This window comes from Chlamydotis macqueenii, chromosome 1 (genome assembly GCF_036417535.1).
Source record: "Chlamydotis macqueenii isolate bChlMac1 chromosome 1, bChlMac1.mat, whole genome shotgun sequence".
Classification (NCBI taxonomy): domain Eukaryota; kingdom Metazoa; phylum Chordata; class Aves; order Otidiformes; family Otididae; genus Chlamydotis; species Chlamydotis macqueenii.
In genome coordinates this window covers 2,803,006-2,823,124 of record NC_141556.1, presented here as the reverse complement: position 1 = coordinate 2,823,124, position 20,119 = coordinate 2,803,006, and the positions used below count along the sequence as shown (strand labels likewise).

The following is a 20,119-nucleotide window of genomic DNA, read 5'->3' as shown; positions in this document are numbered from 1 at the left end:
CACTTTGCAAATCAGTTCAACAGTATGAAGATAATTGATGATACATAACACTGGTCAATAATTGTGTCAGGAAACACTGCACTAGTACCACTGCTAACGATCCATGTGCAAATTTTCAGAAAACACACAAATAAATTAATTATCCTTGAGAAATCTACTTCTCTGACTAGTTTGGATAAAACTGGTTAATAACTTTGGAAGTTTTTCTGGGAAAGAGGGATGATAAACACAAATTATATAAGAGGCCATAATGCAATGATACTGCAGGAAAAAAAAACAAGCATGAAAGTGTCTTTACAGGTAAATATTAAAGATAATATGAATACATCTGCTGATCCCATTAACCAGATTTCTCAGTGGTTGGAGTTGCGTGGAAGGATAAATGAAGATGCCAAACTTCTACTTTGTACATTTAAAGCAATTTAACAACTTAGCACTACATTTTAAAGGGAGTAAAAAATTTTCCAGTAGAAGTTGACTATTCAGCAAAAAAAAAGTGTAACCATCTCCATATCAAGTCATGATTTTATTTATTGATGACTGAAACTGTGCACAAAGTCTGCAAGCAATCACTTCACCTAAAATTAGGTACAAAGAAGTCTGCAGTGATAAACAAGTGGATCTTTAACAGCTGTTGTGGCACGCTCAAATCTCATCTCCTGTTCATTCATTCAGATTGTAACAGGCTGATACAGTTTCCTACATCCCCTACAGCTGCATGTTTATTCTAGAGAATAACCTGAAAGTCAAGTGCTAGTAACAAAGTGACAGAACATTTATTTCATGTAATATTAATGGCAGGACACAAGAAGTCAGATTAGAAATAGCCCATGCACACATTTCAAATATGCGCACCGCAGACACACCAAGGGCACTTGCACTCTTCGCACAAGAGCGAGGAGCTGTTTCTGTTGAGGAAAGTGGAGGGGACTTACAAAGCATTACAACGTGTCTTCCCTCAGCTTCAGCTAAACCAGCTTTATATTTAATTGTCAGCAGACAGCTACAGTATTGTCAACTTTGAAACGCGGTAACTGAAGCATTTTCAGCCCAATATTTAACACTGTTACCGCTCGTAACAGTAACTGGAAACTGATTGTAAATAATATGAAAACTGATTGCAAACAATAAGAAACTATGATGTTTATGACTATTTTCATTATTCAGAAGTTACATAAAAATAAAGGACAAATGCTGAAATGTTTCAAATTCTCGCAACAACAATCTAACACCTACATTTTTAATAACGGGTAATGAGAGCCGCTAACAAAACCAATTTTTTCAAAAGACTGATCTCTAAACTGATGCAGCACTTACACCACCTGCACCACCGACAGCTTTTCAGTGTTGTAAGTTGTCAGTAGTAAGAAAAGCAAGATACTACAGAAGGGTGCAGTGAGTAGCAGTATTGCCAAAAAACAAGTAGATGTGGCCCCGTCCTAGGAATAAATTGCCTTGAGTAGTCACTAAGTAGCAAGTTAACCCAGCATGAATGAGCAAATACAAGAGCTGGTAGCATCTCAAACACTAGAAATTAAATTCAGAAATTTAATCAAAGGTGCAGGGAAAAAGAAAGAGGCTGTTCTAGCAAGAGGTCAGTTACCAAAATCCTAAGGAGACAGGATAATCTGTCAGCAAAGATGCTTCCAGTTAATTCAGAAATATATGAGGTTCACTTCTTCTAGTAAAACATTCTCTCTTCTCTTCTGCAAATCACAACGTAGACTACAAGGAGCCCGTTTGTTCAGCAATCTCTTCAACAGACAGCCTGGCACAGAAACAGAACACTGGTCCTCGGACAAAACTTAGCTGACAAAGTGATGCAATGCGATGCTCAGTGCTGCTTCTCAAAAAAAAATCACAGTTTCCTTGGGTTTCTGACTAGCATTGAAGTCACCCTTTTATAAAATCACTGCCTTTATTGATTAGTTTACCAATTTCTGCAGATACTACTTTTTCTTCCTCAATTTCAGAATACTCAGTGCCATCTTCCCCTGTTGAACAATGTCAGTTAGTAACGTAAGGGGTAAGGGAGTCCTTTCCCTTACAATAAGCTCTTTCCTTTTTAATGGGAAGGAGAGAAAAGAAAAAAAAAAAAAAATGAAAAAAAAAGAAATTTTAAAAATTAAGATGCCAAGCATCTTGGATGAACCACTCATCTCAACTCTTTTTGTATAAAGTCCAGAGATTAAGGAGAAATAGAAGCCTTTTACAGAATAGAATGAACCATCATACCTCACCCCTATGTGAAAAAAAAACTAGCTTGGATTAGATGCTTCTTCTTCAGATGATTCACATTAGGTGAAATCAAACACAGTTAATGAAGCTAAAAACGAGATCAGATAAATTGGCTTCATGCAGCACTGTCAGAGGCACACAACAAACCTTGCAAGGAAAGGAAAGGGAGAATGTCCTTCATCTCTTTTAAATTCAGATTTCAAAAAGCGGCTAGTAATGTCTGAAAACTGCAATTTTCAGCCTGGTGTTCCCCAAAACTTTAGTAATGTATCTCAACACGACATCACTGAAAATCAAGGAGTTCAGTACACATGCAAAGCAGTCTGGGAAAAAAAAATAAAATAAAATAGTAGTAGTAGCTGAAACTGCACACTGCTCCCCTGAGGCAGAAGAAAAGAAGTCTCTAAGCGGTTATCTCCTGTTTAAGTAAAAAAAACAGCCAGTACAAAGCTTTCAGGAAAAAGCACTATACAATATACTTAACCTGTCTGATCTGACAAGTGATGAAGAGTTTTAGTAATACTTCACCGCAGCCTGAAGATGAAAGAATAAAACAAAGCTTTTCTTTTCATCCTAATGCGCCAAACCGTACATTTAAAGTATTCTTTAATATCACACTGAAGAGTCGCTAACCGGCAAATAAACTGCGATCAAAGGAAAATAGCATTTACTATTAAAACCACCAGGTTTTATTACTCGGAGGTCTCCCTGTCCTGCACAACGATTTCTTACCAGTTCATTGGAGACTTGGTTTAGAAATATTTTGACACGTTCTCCCCTTATAGCAGTCCCTCAATTCTTTTCATTTTATTGACAGTTATAGTCAGCGGAGAGATAATTTGGGTAAGAATATATATTACTATAAAACCAGAGAGGATGCTGAATAGCAGAATGACAATTTCATTGTATAGTGCTATCAAGACTAATACTGGCAAAAGCAGTGAAAGCAAACAGTTCTAATTTAGTCATTGGTTTATTTCCTTAAAATTATCAATATTTTTTATTTTATTCTTTAAGATAGCAAAATCATTTGATCTGTTCCAAATGACTTCTATCCTAACAATCCTTTAAATTACATACCCTCTTATCTTAGCCAACTATCTGGTCTTTTTGACCCGTAATCCCAGGAAGGTCTCTGAAGGACAAAGAAGAAATAGCTGGGTTTTATTCTGGTGCCCAGACACAGCATGGACTAGAGAAGTTAAAGGCTGAAATTTCAGAGGAAATATTAAATATTTCAATGCCTACTAGCGGCAACCTTCAGCACGTTTAACTCTCAGTACAAAACAAGAACTTGAGCATGTGTGAACTCTGATTTCTGCAAGAACACACATGGGAGTTCTTGCAACAAATGTGTCCTGAACAGGCATCATCTTCTGTCAAATCCTGATTTCTGACGGATAATGTAACTGAAATTAAGAAAAAGAAAAAAAAAAAAAAAAAGGAAAAAAAGTAAAAAGTATGTTGCCAGATCGATTTTTATTTAATTCTAACATGAAAAACTCCACCAAAAGTCAAAAAAAAAAACAAAAACAAATAAACCACCAAAAACTAAAACCATACTATCTTTCCATGAGTCTGCCTCATAAATATTTGATAAACTGGCTGCCTTTTCAAGAAGTTCAGCTTAAGGCTAGGCTCCGACTGTCTATGCTCAAAGGTCTAAAACTTTGCCAGGATTTAACTACCAAATAATTCAGCACTCAGAACTAGTAAAAGGCAATGGTACTCATTCCATGCATAAACGCGTCACCATTTAGTCCTTCAAACTCATTACTGCACGCTGTTTGCACACAGTTCATGGAGCCCTTTGCAAATCTCTTTTTCCCAAGTTAATTTGTTTCTCTGTGTTTTCAGGGACAGTTTCCCTAGCTTTCTTAATTAAGCTTACTGCAGCATTAGAAATTAAGACAAGAATCAAATGTCAGTCACCAACAGTTGTTTTTCAACATGATTTTCTGCTCACTACTCGAAGATTATATTTTAGCATGGACAAATCCTGTGCTTTCACATCAAAAAGCAGGTGGTTCTAACTTCTAACTCACAAGGCGTTTCTAAGCAAATATTTTGGATATGCTTGTTATACTAGCTACGACAAAAACTCCTTTATACTCGTACTGCACAACTACTCCAAAGGATTTTTAGAGCAAACGTCTGCACTCAGTAAACCCTAATAGAGCACATGCAGCCTTAAGCAGAATAGCATGAAATTTAATTTTGACAAATCCACTTGAGACCAAAAAGCACACAGTATGAGGTACGTAAGAATTATCTTTTTCTAAGAACATATAGAAACAAAAGTGACACTTAAATGAATGCCCATGGAAAGATAAATTCTGCCTATCTGCAAGAAGCCACACACACAAAGAAAAACATTTGTAAAATAAAAAACTAGAAAAGAAGCTGACTATCATCGCAATGAATCTACCTTGGCCACAGACATAGTTACTGACGCTTATGAGTAGGACAGGGGTTGACATTTCAAGAGCTCCTTCCTTATCTTTCTTTCGGAATATCAAAAGTTCTCTATCAGTTATAAAATGAGAATCCCCTAATATTTTACAATATTCATGGGATATATTGGCTTTCTCATCCTGATCCTAGTGTAGTGGGAAGAAAAAACAAACAAAAAAAAAAAAAACAAACAAAAAAAACCAAAAACAAACACAACACAAAACACAACTCAATCCATCAATCCCACAAGCTCTCAAAAACCCAATTTCTCCATTTGCAGAACCCTTGAAAACCTCAAAATTCATTTATTTAACTCCCTTCACAACACTGAATAACAACAAATGAAGCAATAGCAGCAGCAGCAGGAGAGAGGGGGGACAGGAATCAATTACTGCAATTCTAGCCTTAAATGCCTCCCACACATGGACCACTGTTTTCATAGCATGTTGAACGCGATTGTTTCACTACAATGAAAGAAAGAAACAGAGGAAGAAAGGAAGAGAGAGACAGAGAGACCTCTTCTACCTTTGGCCTGTCCTTCCAACTACATAATCTAACTTAAGTCAAATTTAGAATCATAGAATCACAGAATAATTTGGGTTGGAAGGGACCTTCAAAGGCCATCCAGTCCAACCCCCCTGCAAGGAGCAGGGGCATCTCCAACCACATCAGGTTGCTCAGAGCCTCATCCAACCTGGCCTTGAACGTTTCCAGGGATGGGGCATCCATCACCTCTCTAGGCAACCTGTTCCAGTGTTCTACAACTCGCATTGTAAAAATTTTTTCCTTAATATCCAATCTAAATCTACCTCCCTCTATTTTAAAACCATTACCCCTCATCCTATCACAGGTTTATATCATATCAAACTCGAGGCTAACATCAACACAAATGTCATCTCTTGGAGTATATTTCATTGTATATATTTCATGCAGTCCACTGCTATACTGAAATCTAAATAAGGTATTTCAGGGGGGCTGGTTGGGTTGGCTTTTTTAAGTTGTTATTACTAATTTACAGGTAAAAGTTCTTTTTTGTTCAGGAAAAAAAAAAGTTAATCCTTCCTTGAACAGCATAAAATATTATTTCAGTACTAGGAAAAAAAAAAATAATAATAATTCTAGTCTATGAAAGCTTGAGGATTTTTTCACCTCACAACACCCTCCTGAAGATGCAGTCCAGATCGCTCGAGCTCTGCCTGCGCTCTCCAGCCCCAGGAATTGCACAATCGGGCTTCCACTACCACTGGCGCTTTGACAACCTGTGGTGAAGTTCCTTAGGCAGCTGATTTAGGAAAGAAAAACTTAAGTTAGACATAAATTGGAAAGCTGTTCCAAAAGGTGGCTGTCACCAAAAAGGAAAAGTGACATGAATACATTCTCTGAATGGACATGGTTCACCCAAGGGAGCCAAGCTGGTACAAAACTCTTCTCGTAGCCTGTTTCTGGATGGTTTAGATTGCTGGACACCAAGTTACCATAGGGACGGACGTGGTCAGAAGCGAGACAGTTAGATGAGGTTAGCCGTAACATCAGACTATAGCTTTAAGCACATGACATTTGCATGAGAAGTTCCAACATCTTTTGCCAGTCGTTCTTGTTCTACCTCTGGACATTTGTTTAAAATGTCTGTTGTTCCACAGGATATATCAGCACTCGAAACGCAACTGAAGTGGGCAGCCTAAAGGCATAGTCTTGATGACATCTCAAAAATGTCAGTGAAATTTCAGTGAAGAATCAAATTACTACTTTTGAATTAGACAAGTGTTGGGAATATTGTACAGCAGAATATGCCAGGCACATCAAGGTTTTTGCATTCCCACTTTAAAAAAAAAAAAACAAAAAAAACAGCTGTTCAAAAGTGAGACAGGCATTTATAATGTTCAGATACTCCTCTTGTACAATTACATAGCTTCTACAAATTCAGCAACCCAAGTCTTTTAAACAATTAAATTAGGGCTTTTTGCCTATTCTATAACATTTTCGTCACATCTACCCACCCCTCCGTTAATTATGTACCATCTTTTTGATGAGGTTAACACTGTCCTTCAACAACAGAGCGAGCTAAGCCCTCCCACAGCCCTGAACTCCAAATCACTATGAACTAAAACAAAACCAGACGTACCAGGTGCATTATTTGCTACTTTTTCCTTCTAATTTCAGTATCATTTTACAAGGACATACCCAGCCACTTGAAAGTGTTCACAGAACACCTTGCATGTCACACAGACAGCGAGAACTTTAATTTATGCAATACTTGCTTCATCTCCCAAGCATAATTCTATCTTCCCCATACTCCTGCAATCCAGTGACATGAATGTCAGACTCAACTAAAGATTTGCTGTTACAGTGACAGCATTAAGAGTTTGGCATCTTTAGCAGTCTAGTGAGTTACAAGACGTTTCACCTTTTGATAATAAAATACTTCCATCAATAGTGAACTTTTAACCCAAAGAACATCAATATACATCACTGAAAATAAAGTTATCTCCAAGAAACTCAGTGACAACTAAGTGGCAATACAGTAAGCCACAGGAGAGAGCACTGCAGCATGACATGTAGAGGAAAACGCAAGATGGCTTGCTCAAGTTGAGATTCAGATTGGACATTAGGAAAAAAATTTTTACGCTGAGGGTGGTGGGACACTGGCCCAGGTTGCCCAGAGAGATGGTGGATTCCCCATCCCTGGAAACATCCCAGGCCAGGTTGGACGGGGCTCTGAGCAACCTGATGTGGTTGGAGATGTCCCTGCTCCTTGCAGGGGGGTTGGACTGGATGGGCTTTGAAGGTCCCTTCCAACCCAAACCATCCTATGATTCTATAGATAATGCACCAAAAAATAAATACCCTGAGCAGGCTACTGCCTGAGTGTCAGAAAGAATGGTGTTTTGTTGAAGTTGCCCTTCCTCTACACATCACTGTATTACACCATATATCTACTTCCTTCATCAAGAGCAGTAGGATGAACTCAACAAACCTGCCGAATATTCTTTGGAATATATTCCTGCCACAAGAGCTACCTTAGAGGCTTCCAAGATTTTCAGACCCAAAGCCTATCACAAGTCATCAGTACTTCTCACAAGTATCTCTGCATCCTTTCAAAAAGCTTTTTTTTTTTTTATTTTTATTTTTCCCTCTCTAGAAGTTAGAGGGAAATCAAACTAAAACAAATAAACTATTTTTTTTTATTATTCTATAAGACGCAAATCATGGCCTTCCAGGTTACCAGTGGCCCACAGACCGTATCAGCTCATTGACTGAGGATTCCTACCTGATTTATTTCAGAGGTTTTCGGTACCAGTTCAGTTTAAAACCGCCTTCTGAAGAATACCCAGCCGTACCAAGAGGAAGGCAAAATAAGCACTACCAAACGGAAAGATCAAGCCCTCCTGGTTGCTGCTGCAGAAAGAAAGGTTGCAAATCCACCTCAGTGGCCGAAAGGAGCTGCCTGAGATTTACAGGTGTCTCACAGCAAAGTAAACAGCAGGGAATCAATCCAGGCATTGCTAAAAGTCTGGGCTTTTTCCTTTTCTGAAAATAAGAGGAATTCTACAAAATAAAACCACAGAAATGTCAGTTTACTCCATCTTTCAGTTTATGCAGACAAAAAGTGTTATTGCAGCAAAAAGGTAGATTAAAACAATTAATACATTAACGGGCACAGAATTAACAGGATTTATCTGCAGAGGATTCTTGCTTAACTGGTATAAATTTAGCCAAACTCTGTAAATTTCCAGATGCTCATAAAACCTGAAAATACAAAACAATTCAAAGTTACAGGCAATAATGCAGAGCCTCCCACAACATTTATCATGAAGTATTTCAGTTTTACTTTTTTTCATGCAGCGCCTGACTGTTCATAATTAGTAGCATCATCAGTGCACGCTGCAGTTCTTCAAATAAAAAAATTAAGAAAAAAAAAAATCTTTCTAAAAACCAGAGAGGGAACAAGGGCAATGACTTTGGTGTAAAATTTGCAGCCACGTTCCCTTGGGCTACACACTGCAAGAGGTGTTCACAATGGTCCCTCCTCATGTTATCGGGATTAAAAATGCTCTGTTGCACTTAGCAAACCTATTTTCACATCCTACTGCCAAATCACAGGATCACAGAATCATTCAGGTTCGAACGGGCCTCAGGAAGTCATTTTGGCAAACACTCTGCTCAAAGCAGGATCAGCCTTCAGATCAGACCAGATCCACTCACATCTTGAAAGCTGTCAAAGATGAAGACTGCACAGCCTCACTGAGAAACCTCTTCCAGTGCCTGACAGATTTCAAAACAACAAAAGTTTTTCCTTATTGCCATTCTGAACCTCTCCTGCCCAAACGTCCACTGTCTTTCGCCCTCATACAATGCATCAGCATGAAGAACCTGTTGCCAGCTTCTCACTAAGTCCCACAGGTATGGGAAGGTTGCTACCACGCCTCCTCAAAGCTTTCTCTGCTCAACCCTGAACAAGCCAAGTTTCCTCAGCCTCTTTTCCCAGGGAAGGCACTCCAGTCTGACCTTCGCTGAACTTGTTCCAGCCACTTTTCAGCAGTTACCCCACAAACAGGCAGGCCCCAGCCTGAACTGTGGCAAGGGGTTGCTCCTTCCCCAGCACAGGACTTTGCATTTGTTCTTGTTGAATTTCATGAGGTTCTTGTTGGCTCATTCCTCCAGCCAGCCTAGGTCCCTCTGGATAGCAGCCCTGCCCTTGAACATACTGACTGCATCCCCCCATTTGTGGTCATCTGCACTGAAGAGCACAAACTCCACCTCCTCCTCCTCCGGGACATGGATAAAGCTTCAAACAGGACAAACTCCTGCAGAACCCCACATGATACCAACCTCCAGGTAGAGTATGATCCCTTAAGCACAATCCTCTGACCCTTACCACCCAACCAGTTTTTTTTTGGTTTTTGTTTTTTTTTTTCTACACCAGCCTGTCATCCAGTCACCCGCACTGCAACACCCTAACTTGCATATAAGAATATTGGGAGATATTTTGTCAAACCCTGATTAAACTGAGGTAAATGACACCTACTGCTCTCCCCTCATCCACAAATCCACTCATTTTGTAGTCTGTCTCTGCTTCCACCTCCTGCTGACTGCATTTTTACACTGAAGCTTTCACAAGCTCCCTATTTAACCAGACCAGGCTCCCAGTACATCTATTAATTTTTCTGAGTAGTGGAATGGACCGTTCTCACGCTAGGAAGAGGTTGTCCTCAAGGACCTCACAGCTTTCCTGAGCTTATCCCTCAGAGCTGCCTCCCATGGGATCCCACCAACTAGCTCTCTTCATAAGTTCAGTTAAATTCTGGTTGCATCTCCTAAAGCTCAGTTAAATTCTGGTTGGATCTCCAACTTAATTCTTCAAACACTCATTCCTGTACATCTCAACAATACTTACTTAGATGTTTCCAACTGAGACAGGATACCCTGGGCCACTGAAACCCCAGCAAAAGACAGAGGCACCAACACAACAGAGTACACAATTAAAAGGCATCATTCCACGCAAACGAACAAGGCTAAGAAATGTGTTTTACTTCATGGGAAACATGCCAGATGTAACCCAATTTCTAAGGAGGCATTAGCAGTGCTCACTTTATTACACACCTACGCAATCATAGTACTTTATGACACAAGTCCTTTACCAATTTGTTTTCATGAGGATAGTAAAGAACAAGAACAAATAATACAATTAAAAATTTAAAAATTAAAAAAAAAAAAAAGAAAAATTCTCTGTATCCTCGGTGTAATCTGTTTCTGCAAAGGGAAAAAAATGGCTGTCTGAGATGCAGAGACTCTTGATAATTTCAGCATTTGTTCTTCTTCTTTTCCCATAATAGACTATTAGCTTTTCAGATATCCACTAAGCTAAAATGAATTAAACCATTCCTTTTGTCTGTTATGACTAAAGCTTTAGGTATAATACACACTCAGGAAAAAAAAAAAAAGTACTTGTTGTCTGACCAAATTACTTTTCATCAATATTGCTTTAGGAATTACAGACATACTTTAAAGATTTTACACTTGTTAAATATTTTAGTGCATTTAATATTACTCAGAAGTCAGAAAATGATCCAAGCAAGCTAGGATGCTTTAAGACGTAGTATTTAGATGTCAGATTTCATTGTAAGTGTATGTAATTTCATTTTCCGACCCCAAATTAAAGTCAATAAATGCATCATATATTGGCAAGCAACAAGATACACATTCTTTCATGTAATCTAATCCATTATTCCTCCACCAAAAGCTATCAAAGACTTGGCTTAAAGAAAGGGCTGTTTCTAATAGCTCTAATGTTTCTCCCTCTAGACATCATCTTTATTTTTGCAGAAGAGTGCTATTTGTCTAGACTGTATAAGATACAAACGCAGGCTAACCAACTGTCAAGTTTGAAAGTTGCCCAGCTGTAATCCAAAAGCCATCTCTGTGGAAGAGATGACCCACGCTGGTGCAGTTTCACGAAGGACTGTGGCGTAGGGGTGGGACCCCACGATGGAGCAGAGGAGGAATGTGAGGAGTTCTTCCCCCGACCATGAAGCAGCGGCGTGAAACAACGTGTGATGAACTGACCGCGACCCCCATTCCCTCTTCCCCCCTGTGCCGCTCAGGGAGGGGAGGTAGTAGAGATAATGTTAAGCCCGGGAAGAGGGAGGGGTGGGGGGAGGTTATCTTGTTCCCTGTCTCATTCTCCTGCTAGTTCTCGAAATAAATGAGTATTTTTCCCCAAGTTGAGCCTGTTTTGCCCATGATGATAACTTTAAGGATTTCTCCCCGTCCTTATCTCGAACCTCGAGCCGTTTTTCCTTATATCATCTCCCCCTGTTCTCTCGGAGGGTGGGGGGAGCAGGAGAGAGACTGCGTAGTCTGGTCCTGATCAGGGCTGAACTACGACAACACCTCATCAGATAAATGCAGACAAGTTAGACATATCTACAAAACCAACCAATAGGTTGACTGTTCTTACAGCATCAAAGAAATTCAACAGTTAGTAATTCTTCGTCAAAAAACATTCAGTGAAAGAGGAATGGGTGGTATGGTAACATGTACTTAAGTATAATTTAATCCATTTAAATACAAATCATTTTAGCAACTGAGGTATAACACTGATTATGCTTTCCTGGGGAAACGCAAGCACTTCACCTAAATCACTAGTTTTTAAAGTAAAAATATACATAAGGTTTCTCAAGCTTGCAAAGAGTCAAGCGATTCATTAAGCCTTCCAATAATTAAAGATAAAATAAAATTTAAAAGCACTATTTTCAACACACAAAGAGAAAAAAATAAAGAATCAAGATATGTACATACTGTGAATTAGCAAAGAATTACTGGGGTATTACAGCCTTCGTCTCTGGTTACCACATCCCAAAAACCACAGATGGTTATTTACCAGACTACTTCCATAACTCAGGTTTAAGGATGAAAAAGCAAGAAGCACCGTCATGAAAGCAGGTAGAATGTGCAAGTGTTATTTTATATAAATTATTCACCTAGAACAATTTCTTCACTACAGTAAATCAGATGTACGTAATGAGAAGATCACTATTTACAAAGAAAAAAAGATGGACAGTCTACAGGCCATGCATGAAGCTACAGCCCTACTCCAATCAAACTTTGCTTTAAGCAAGTATTAAATTCCAAGGAATTTTATTGGGCAAACTACATTTCACGAGCCAGCTGAAGTTTAAGCCATTTTCAGCACTGATATTTCGCTTGCCTTCATTATGCCACAGTCTTCCTGTTCATCAAGCGGCAGAACAAACCCCCAAGACAGCATCATTTGGGAGCCTCGGTCTTCGTAAAACATCCTGCGTTGGATTTGCTCAACACCGTTAGATGCTTCCATCGGACCTCTTCACCCCGATATCGCTAGAGGGCAATTAATCTCATCCTGAAGTAGAATTCTCAAATAAGCCTGATGAAATGTCCCCCAAAATGTCTTTATCTTTCTACTGAGAGAGCCCAGCTCAGATATAGACACCTACGCCATAGACATCTTCAATCAGGCAACGGGAAACCAACTTTCTTTGCTTCAGATGAAAGAAGACACTACATTCTGTTCATTCAAGTCTTGCTCCAAGGCCCACTACTGTCACAGGACTTGTTTTTAATCAGAGTGTTGAGTTTTGGTGGGATTTTTTTGTAAGTACGAAGGCAAACCGATACCATTTCTGGAGCACTGATAAGAAGCCTTACTTGAACCTTAATGATTTCACACGCTCAACAAACATAAATCACCTGTTCCAATCTCTGCCATTCATTTTCCCCCCTTCAGAAGCTACGTCACGTTCACTGGGCTGAAGGATTTTAAATTAGGGTACAGGCTGCCCGGCGCGAAGCCTGTTTGACGCATTTGAACAGGTCTCAAAAATGAAATATACATTTTTATTCCCAGTATTTCAAGATCCAAGACACTTTTGAGAAATTCCAATATTCCAGTCCTTTCCAATATTTAAGCACGGTTCAGAGCGGATGAACTCTGCTATGAACACTTCCATTGCTTTTTCTGGGTTTTTTGTTTGTTTGTTTGGCTGAGTTTTTTTTTAAAAAGTCTTTAACAATGGATAATACCATAGAACATCAAGTGTAATAAGCTGCTGTGTTTTGTAATTTAACATCAGTCAGAAGAAAACAAAGAGTAATTTAACACCCCTAAAAGCCTACAAACTACTTTGTTCTTCAAAAGGAGACGAGCAAAAAAAGTTAATGTCAAGAAAATCACCTCTACAAAATGGCAATGAGTTCATTGCAATGCTCTGAAAGGCACATTTGATTTTCTTCCTCACATTAAAAAAAAAAAAAAAAAACCAAACCAAACAAACAGAGGAACAAAAACAGAAAGACACAGGCATACCTGCACCAGATGCCGTTCGTTGCTGCGACTGCGGTCTTCCACTGGGTGAAGACGGTTCCTTCATACGATCAATGACGCTGTCAGATAGCTGAAAAATATAATCCCCCAACCCAGAGTCAGACTGCATCTCCTCCTTGATCTCCATTACCCTCTCTTTCCCCCAAAAATGAAGTAAAATTTAAAAAAAAGGAAAGAGCACAGAGCCCCAGAATAAGATATGGCAGCTGGTAAAATTCTATCCACAACGCAAAACAAACTTCCCACTTCCCCTTCCTTGTGGGGCCAGCGCTCATCTCTGAGTGCAAACAATTGGACTGAACAAGATGATTTTGGCCCTCACAGAACACGAGAAACTGCTATTACAAAATGCAAGAGACAGAGAACAGTAAAGGAAACAATATCCTTTGACACATTGCTTGTAATTAATCAGCCTTTTTGCCTTTCTCAGTAAACTCCATGACAGTAAAATATCACACTGTGCAGGGGCAGAGCACTGAACGCAGGAGGAACTCCATCCTGATAAAGCCTTCAAAACACTCGTGCAAAGCAAGAGGTCACAGCAAGTGTAGTCAACCGCTGAGTTCATTCTAACGTTGCCAGATGCACGCACAAAAACACTGTCACAAATTACGCAGAATCAAACAGAACAAGAGTGATGTCCAGTTCCAGATCTATCTTAGGCCACCAAAAAATTAACAGAAGGTAAAGAAGTGATAACATGGAAGTCTTTGTTTTCCAACTTGTAACTTTCTACTGGTTTCCTCAAACACCAGCTCTATCAAAATACTGTTTGACTGTCCACTAGAATATTAATTAGCAAATTCTTTAGCAAACCTACAGCATGACACGTCTCTCAGTGGCAGAAGCTTGTGTTACAACCATTTCACTAAAACCTGTAAGCTAATACGCAAGTGTAAAATTTCTTCAGCATAAGATTTCTTAACCCAATCCTTAAAACTCTCAACTTCACACAGTTTTGCGTATGTAAACAGTTATCTACATCCCACTTCACTCTATTGACTAACATTATTTATTTAGCGAAGCTACATTTTCCCAGTGCCCATGCCACCATTCCATTTTTATTCCCAGTATTTCAAGATCCAAGATACTTCCGAGATATTCCAATAGCCCTTCCCAATATTTCAGCACGGTTCAGAGCAGATGAACTCTGCTGTGAACACTTCCATTTGTGTCACCTGCTTGCCCAAAAGCATTAAACGATCAGAACTGAAAAATATTAGCATGCTGAAATAGGCAGCAGTTCCTCTCACGGTTCATTCCGCAACACTCCTCCCTGGGAGCAGCAATAAAAGACAACTCATTATCATTCCAGGTATGAACTACACAGCGTCTTCCATGGAAAAAAAAAATTCTAAGCTGCAAGATTCAAGAGGCGGCTAGATGAGAAGCTACAAGATATGGTTTAGTAGCTGTGGCAGCAATGGTAGTGGGAAGACGGTTGGACTAGATGATCTTATAGGTCCCATCCAACCATGTGATTCTATGATTCTACGCAGATTTCTCAAAGTGTTTTGCGTCACAAACTGTTTTCTGGTGTATCCGCATGCCAATAAATAGAGAAAGAGCGGGAACGCTTCTGCAGGTACACAGGAAGTGGGACGCACGGCGTGCAAGCGAGCAGAATACGGGAAAGGGAGGAGCTCCCACATGTAGAGGTCAGGGAAAGACAAAACGAGCGCTGGTAATTACACATCTCTCCTACAACTGCTCTGCCACCCGTCCTTAGAAACCAGGCCGCGGGCAAGGCTCCCTGGCCACGGCCTCCTTCGCGCCGCACCCGAGCACCACGGCTCTCGCCGGACACAAGTGAAAAACGGGAGCGGGGAAAGGGGTGGAGATCACTGCGGGAGAGGGGATGGAAGCGGAGGAGCCCAACCGGGAAGGGACGGAACTGCAGGGACAGAAGCCAGCAGCGTCGAGGCAGAAAAAGATGTGAGAGGGCCTGGGCCGGGGCGAGCCAGGCCCCGAGTGTCCCTGCGGGTCCCGGCGACAACCCCAGGCCCGGGGGAGCCCCGGGGGAGCCCCGCTCTCACCCGCACGCCCTTCACCACCGTGATGTTCTCATTCTCGTCCGCCTCGAAGGTGACACGCCGGGTGCTGCTCCCGCCGCCGCCCATCTTCGCCCGGCGCCACCAGGCCGCGGCCAGGGACGGCCCCAAGGAGACTCCCCGTCCCCGCTGCCAGCGGGCCCCGCAACAACGCCGCCCTTCATTGGCCCGCCGCTCGCTCCGCCCCGCCCCCCGCGCGTAGAACCCTGCTTTCTATTGGCTGCGGGGTCGTAGCCATGGAAACCGCGCACACCCCGCCGAAGAGCGGCGAGGTACCCGGAAAGGGTGCGGAAACTTTTTGGGTTTAAACTTTACCGGCTGAGCAGACTACAATTCCCAGAATGCTTAGCGCCAGGAGGCGGGTCTGCGGGAATCCGTGTGCCTGCGCAGTGCCCGCTGGGTAGTGTAGTTCTCTCCAGGCGCGGGCTGTGGCTGCAGTGCCGCACTGAGGGAGGCGAGGCGTCTGTCGTCCCTCTCGGCTCCTTGGGGTCTCCCGGGGCTCGGCCCCGCTTGGAGGGGACTGGATTCCACCTCCCCGGCCCTGTTTGTCCTGCTGGGGCTAAAAGGGGTGAGCTGCTGCCCTCCCTCAGCGAGGACACGCTGGTGGAGCGGTGTGTGGTGGGTGCCCCAGGCCTCTGCCGGACCGCTGGGCCTGAGCTGAGCCTCATCCCATTTCCCATATTATAACAGCATAAAATTACCATTAGCGTAGCCCCTTTGGGCATGTAATTTTCTTTCCAAGAGATGAATAACGTTAGTAACACATAACACATTTCCTTTTCAGCCTACAATATGAAGTGCGTCTGGATCTGGCTGTTCTGCGAGTAAAATTCCTCCTGCAGCTCCAATGGCCTACCTTAACGGCCAGAATTGCGGAGCTGTGTGCTGGGGAGACATCTGAAAGGAGAAAAAAAAGGCCTTCTCTAGGGTATGATATCAGAAAAAGTCTGTGCTTTTCTTTCTTTTTTCTTTTTCCCGCTTCCAAGCCCATCACCTGTTTGGCTCAAGGAAGGATAGGCTATTTGTACTGAAGTGACACCGAAGCCTTACAGTCCCCTTGCAAGAGACTTGTCCCAAAGTGTTTACACAATGATCACAACAGATTATTGCAGCCCATGTCAACTGACGCATTTCATTTCTCTGAATCGATGCAAACACGTTGCTTGCATCAACAGCGCTGCTCACATGTCCTTGATATATTTTCAAACAATTTTTATTTGGATGTAAAGTGGCTGTCAGCTAACATTTCAGCAATATCTGCCTTCCTTGGGGCTTAGGATATTGCTGAAGCATTGGCTGATAGCCACTTTACTACCAAATAAAAATGGCTTGAAAATATATCAAGAACATATGAGCTGTTCTCTTGAGGTATGTGACGTGATGTTTGTGCCTGCTTTTATAGATGTTAAACCACTTTCTATGAGGGGGCACTACTATGAATTCAACTCCCTGGTAAGTGTATGTTTTTAAGGGAAGTGTATGTTTTTAAAGGACTGCGTATATCTGTCTTGATATGGTGTGAGCACCAAGAAACTGAAGGTATTTAATTTTTTTTTTTTTTTCTGCATCAGGAATGCCCTTCTCCAAGTCAAATATATCAGAAGCAGCTCTTCTGATATATTTGTCTTCTGTTGGGAGAGTTCTGAGAAAGTACCCTTGTCTTGCTGAACAGAAAGATTTATATTTAGGAATTAAGCTTTTAACAACAGCTATTTTCTATTAAAGGTTTTTATGATTGTTTTGTATGACTTGAAATTACAGAACACTGTAAGATATGCATAGATTTCCGGAGAGAGGGAAAGAACAGATGGGTAGAATTGCATCTTAGAATTGCTTTGGGTCATTTTGATGTGTCCATAAGGTTCACTCACTGTAGAAAGAGCGGGACGGAGGAACCCCAGAATTTATGGCTCCCTTATAATAGGTGGAAGTAAAAGACTCTTTGCTGCAGGCCAGCGCTATCTATATGTCAGAAGCTTTTCTCTGTGGACTGTCAAATATATTTGAGAGCCCTTTCAAGGACATTGCTAGATGAAAAAAGTATTAGAAATGAATGTTTGAAAAGGCTACAACAAATCTGCAGTCCAAAAATCATATGTTAACGACGGGCAAATAAACTCATGTCTAGTTCACATCTCTCACAAGCAATTTACTAATAGAAAAAGAAGAGTTCTTCTGTGTATAACTTCAAACAATTTATATGTTCTCATAAATAATATGCTTACTTTAAGAGTAGTGTCTAGCAATGTGGTACACAGATTTGACTGCTGTATGTGACAGAAAAATACAACCTAGCTTAAACTAACTCATGTAGGCAGCTGCAGTAATCAAAACATCAAAACAGAGCTCAGCATAAAATAATTTATTACTACGCTGTAGTGTTAATCAGTCTACAGGAGTTCTGTGCAGCCAAGCCAGACGCTTCTGAGATGCGTGTTACCTCAAGTACCTGCGTCCCACTCCAGTCAGAGTAAAACTCTTCAGACATGCAGGTGATGAAGCAACGTGCCCAAGGTCATTCAGTGCCAAAGCAGCAGGACATTGGTCTTCTGTATCGGTTCTCTTCAGTGGTCACTAGAGAGTAAACTTCTACCAAGGAAAAAGATAATGCAAGAGCAGAATGAAAAAAAAGAAATGTAGTAATCAACACAAACCCATTAACTGCTTCCGATTCTTGTTTGATAGGAACCCTTTTCTGAGTTACGTAAGCAGAAAATCCGTCTCAAACTGGTAAACTTCAGGTATTTCACTGTGTATCTGAGAAACAAGCAGTATTTTACTAGGTTAAAAACATTCACTTCTTGTGGTGCTGTGGGCTTTTCCACATACCCCACATGTTTTTATGGCCAGATGATAAGTGCTTGATCCTTGTTAAAAAGCAGTGCTGTTGTCCGGTCTTGATTTGTCCTTGCCTGGACATTACTTCTCGTGCCACTTAATACTCAAATTGTTCACTATAAAGTATAGCCAAAGAGTAGTGAAGAACAGCATTGCCAGACATTCACAAGCAATTAAATCCTAATGAGCCCAGAAACAATTTATTATTAAATTTCAGACTCTTGGCTCAAGAGTTAAAAAATGCCGTGAAAACACTTGATAGTTGAGGTGGCATAGAAAGGCTCATTACACACCTGCTGTGACTTTTTATTCTGCGGAGGATCGTCTTGCTCGGTCACTGCCACGGTGAGCATGTTGTACCATGTGACTTTAGCTGGTTATCCCTTGATGGTCATCTACTCCTTAGAAATGTTCAGCATGGACAGACTTTGATAGTTCCTAGGTTCCTCCTTATCAGCAATGACCGTTGCAGCAAAATCTGCAAGTTCTCAAAACCTGGAAATTACTCTTTCCTTCTGGATGTGGTAGTCCACAGTGCCTTCTGCCGTAAGATGAGATTTCATGAATAAATAATGTATTTTCAGTACATTCCTGGTGTGTCAAATCCTGCTTCTCTCAGTGCTACTGGCACAAGTTTCAGTACCTGTTATAACTGCAGGGCAAATTAAGCTAAACCATCAAATTCCTTTACGTAAAGGGCAGAAGAACTTCCCTTTCAATTCCAATTCAGCTCCTGCAGAGACTGAAGGCTCATGGCTCATCTCAAAATCAATGCTTCAATCATTGCTTCACTTTTCACAGTCTGTGTTTATTCTGATTAGTTCAAGACGAGAGCAGGCTTAAATTTTGCCACATGCTCAGTGGCACCTTAGCAGCAGCAGTTACCAGTTGATACCACGCAGAGACTCCTATCTGCATGGCTTGGTTTCCTGAGTCATCAAGGTTAACAACCTGATCAATGAATAGTGATTAATTATTCTTCTTTTTCTGAGAAAAGGAGTGCGAGTTCAACTCGTATTCATCGCAGAAGGGAGGCTGGATTTCTAGTTGGTGTTTGAGACGGCTCCCTGTGATGTGTGCCATCTGCAGACCATCACCACTTCCTCAGGATCAGTTTTAGAGTACCTGGGATACTTTATTAGTCTTTATTTCTCTGTTGGCTACTATGCTGTGTATACTGGGTTATGACTACACATGGCATCCCAGAGATCCCTGAATTTTCCACAGAGGGCAGCCTGGATTCTATGCCTTGCAGCATTATCCACAGGAAGCTGTTGCAAATCTTTTTTAGTCAATGCATTTCCTGCAGTTCAGGACCCTCGGATTTGCCTGTGGACTTCAAAGCGTAATACATTAATATTATGTCATATTAATATGTGATTATTTATGCTGATCTACTTTTATCTGACTGGTGTGGTTCACATCAGGAGCAAGTGAGCTGCAGAATTTGTAGCCAGCCTGACTGTCATCTCCAAGACCAGATTTGATTCATGGTCTCATTTCCTGTTTTTCCTCCCACTGCTCACAGCCCTTTTTTTTTTTTGCTTCTCCATGGTCCATTTATTAAATGTACAGAGTTAGAAACACAATTAGAATTTACTCAAGTCTATAATGTCTGAATGCTAAATCTTTTAGAACAATAAAAATTCTTTCCCAAACCTGTCTTATCCGGGTT

At 40.9% G+C, this 20,119-nt stretch overlaps 1 protein-coding gene across 2 annotated transcripts in view; it reads right to left on the bottom strand.

Moving 5' to 3' along the window:
- CHCHD3 (coiled-coil-helix-coiled-coil-helix domain containing 3) overlaps positions 1 to 15,752 on the bottom strand; it is a 158,018-nt gene extending 142,266 nt beyond the window's left edge. For both annotated transcript variants that reach the window (XM_086744539.1, XM_086744547.1), the window contains exons 1-2: positions 15,592 to 15,752; positions 13,538 to 13,625 (exon numbers count right to left, since the gene is read on the bottom strand). In XM_086744539.1, the coding sequence (XP_086600665.1) occupies positions 13,538 to 13,625; positions 15,592 to 15,675 (172 nt within the window). In that variant the 5' untranslated portion in view covers positions 15,676 to 15,752. The remainder of the gene's footprint in view (positions 1 to 13,537; positions 13,626 to 15,591) is intronic.
- Between the last annotated feature and the right edge of the window lie 4,367 nt (positions 15,753 to 20,119).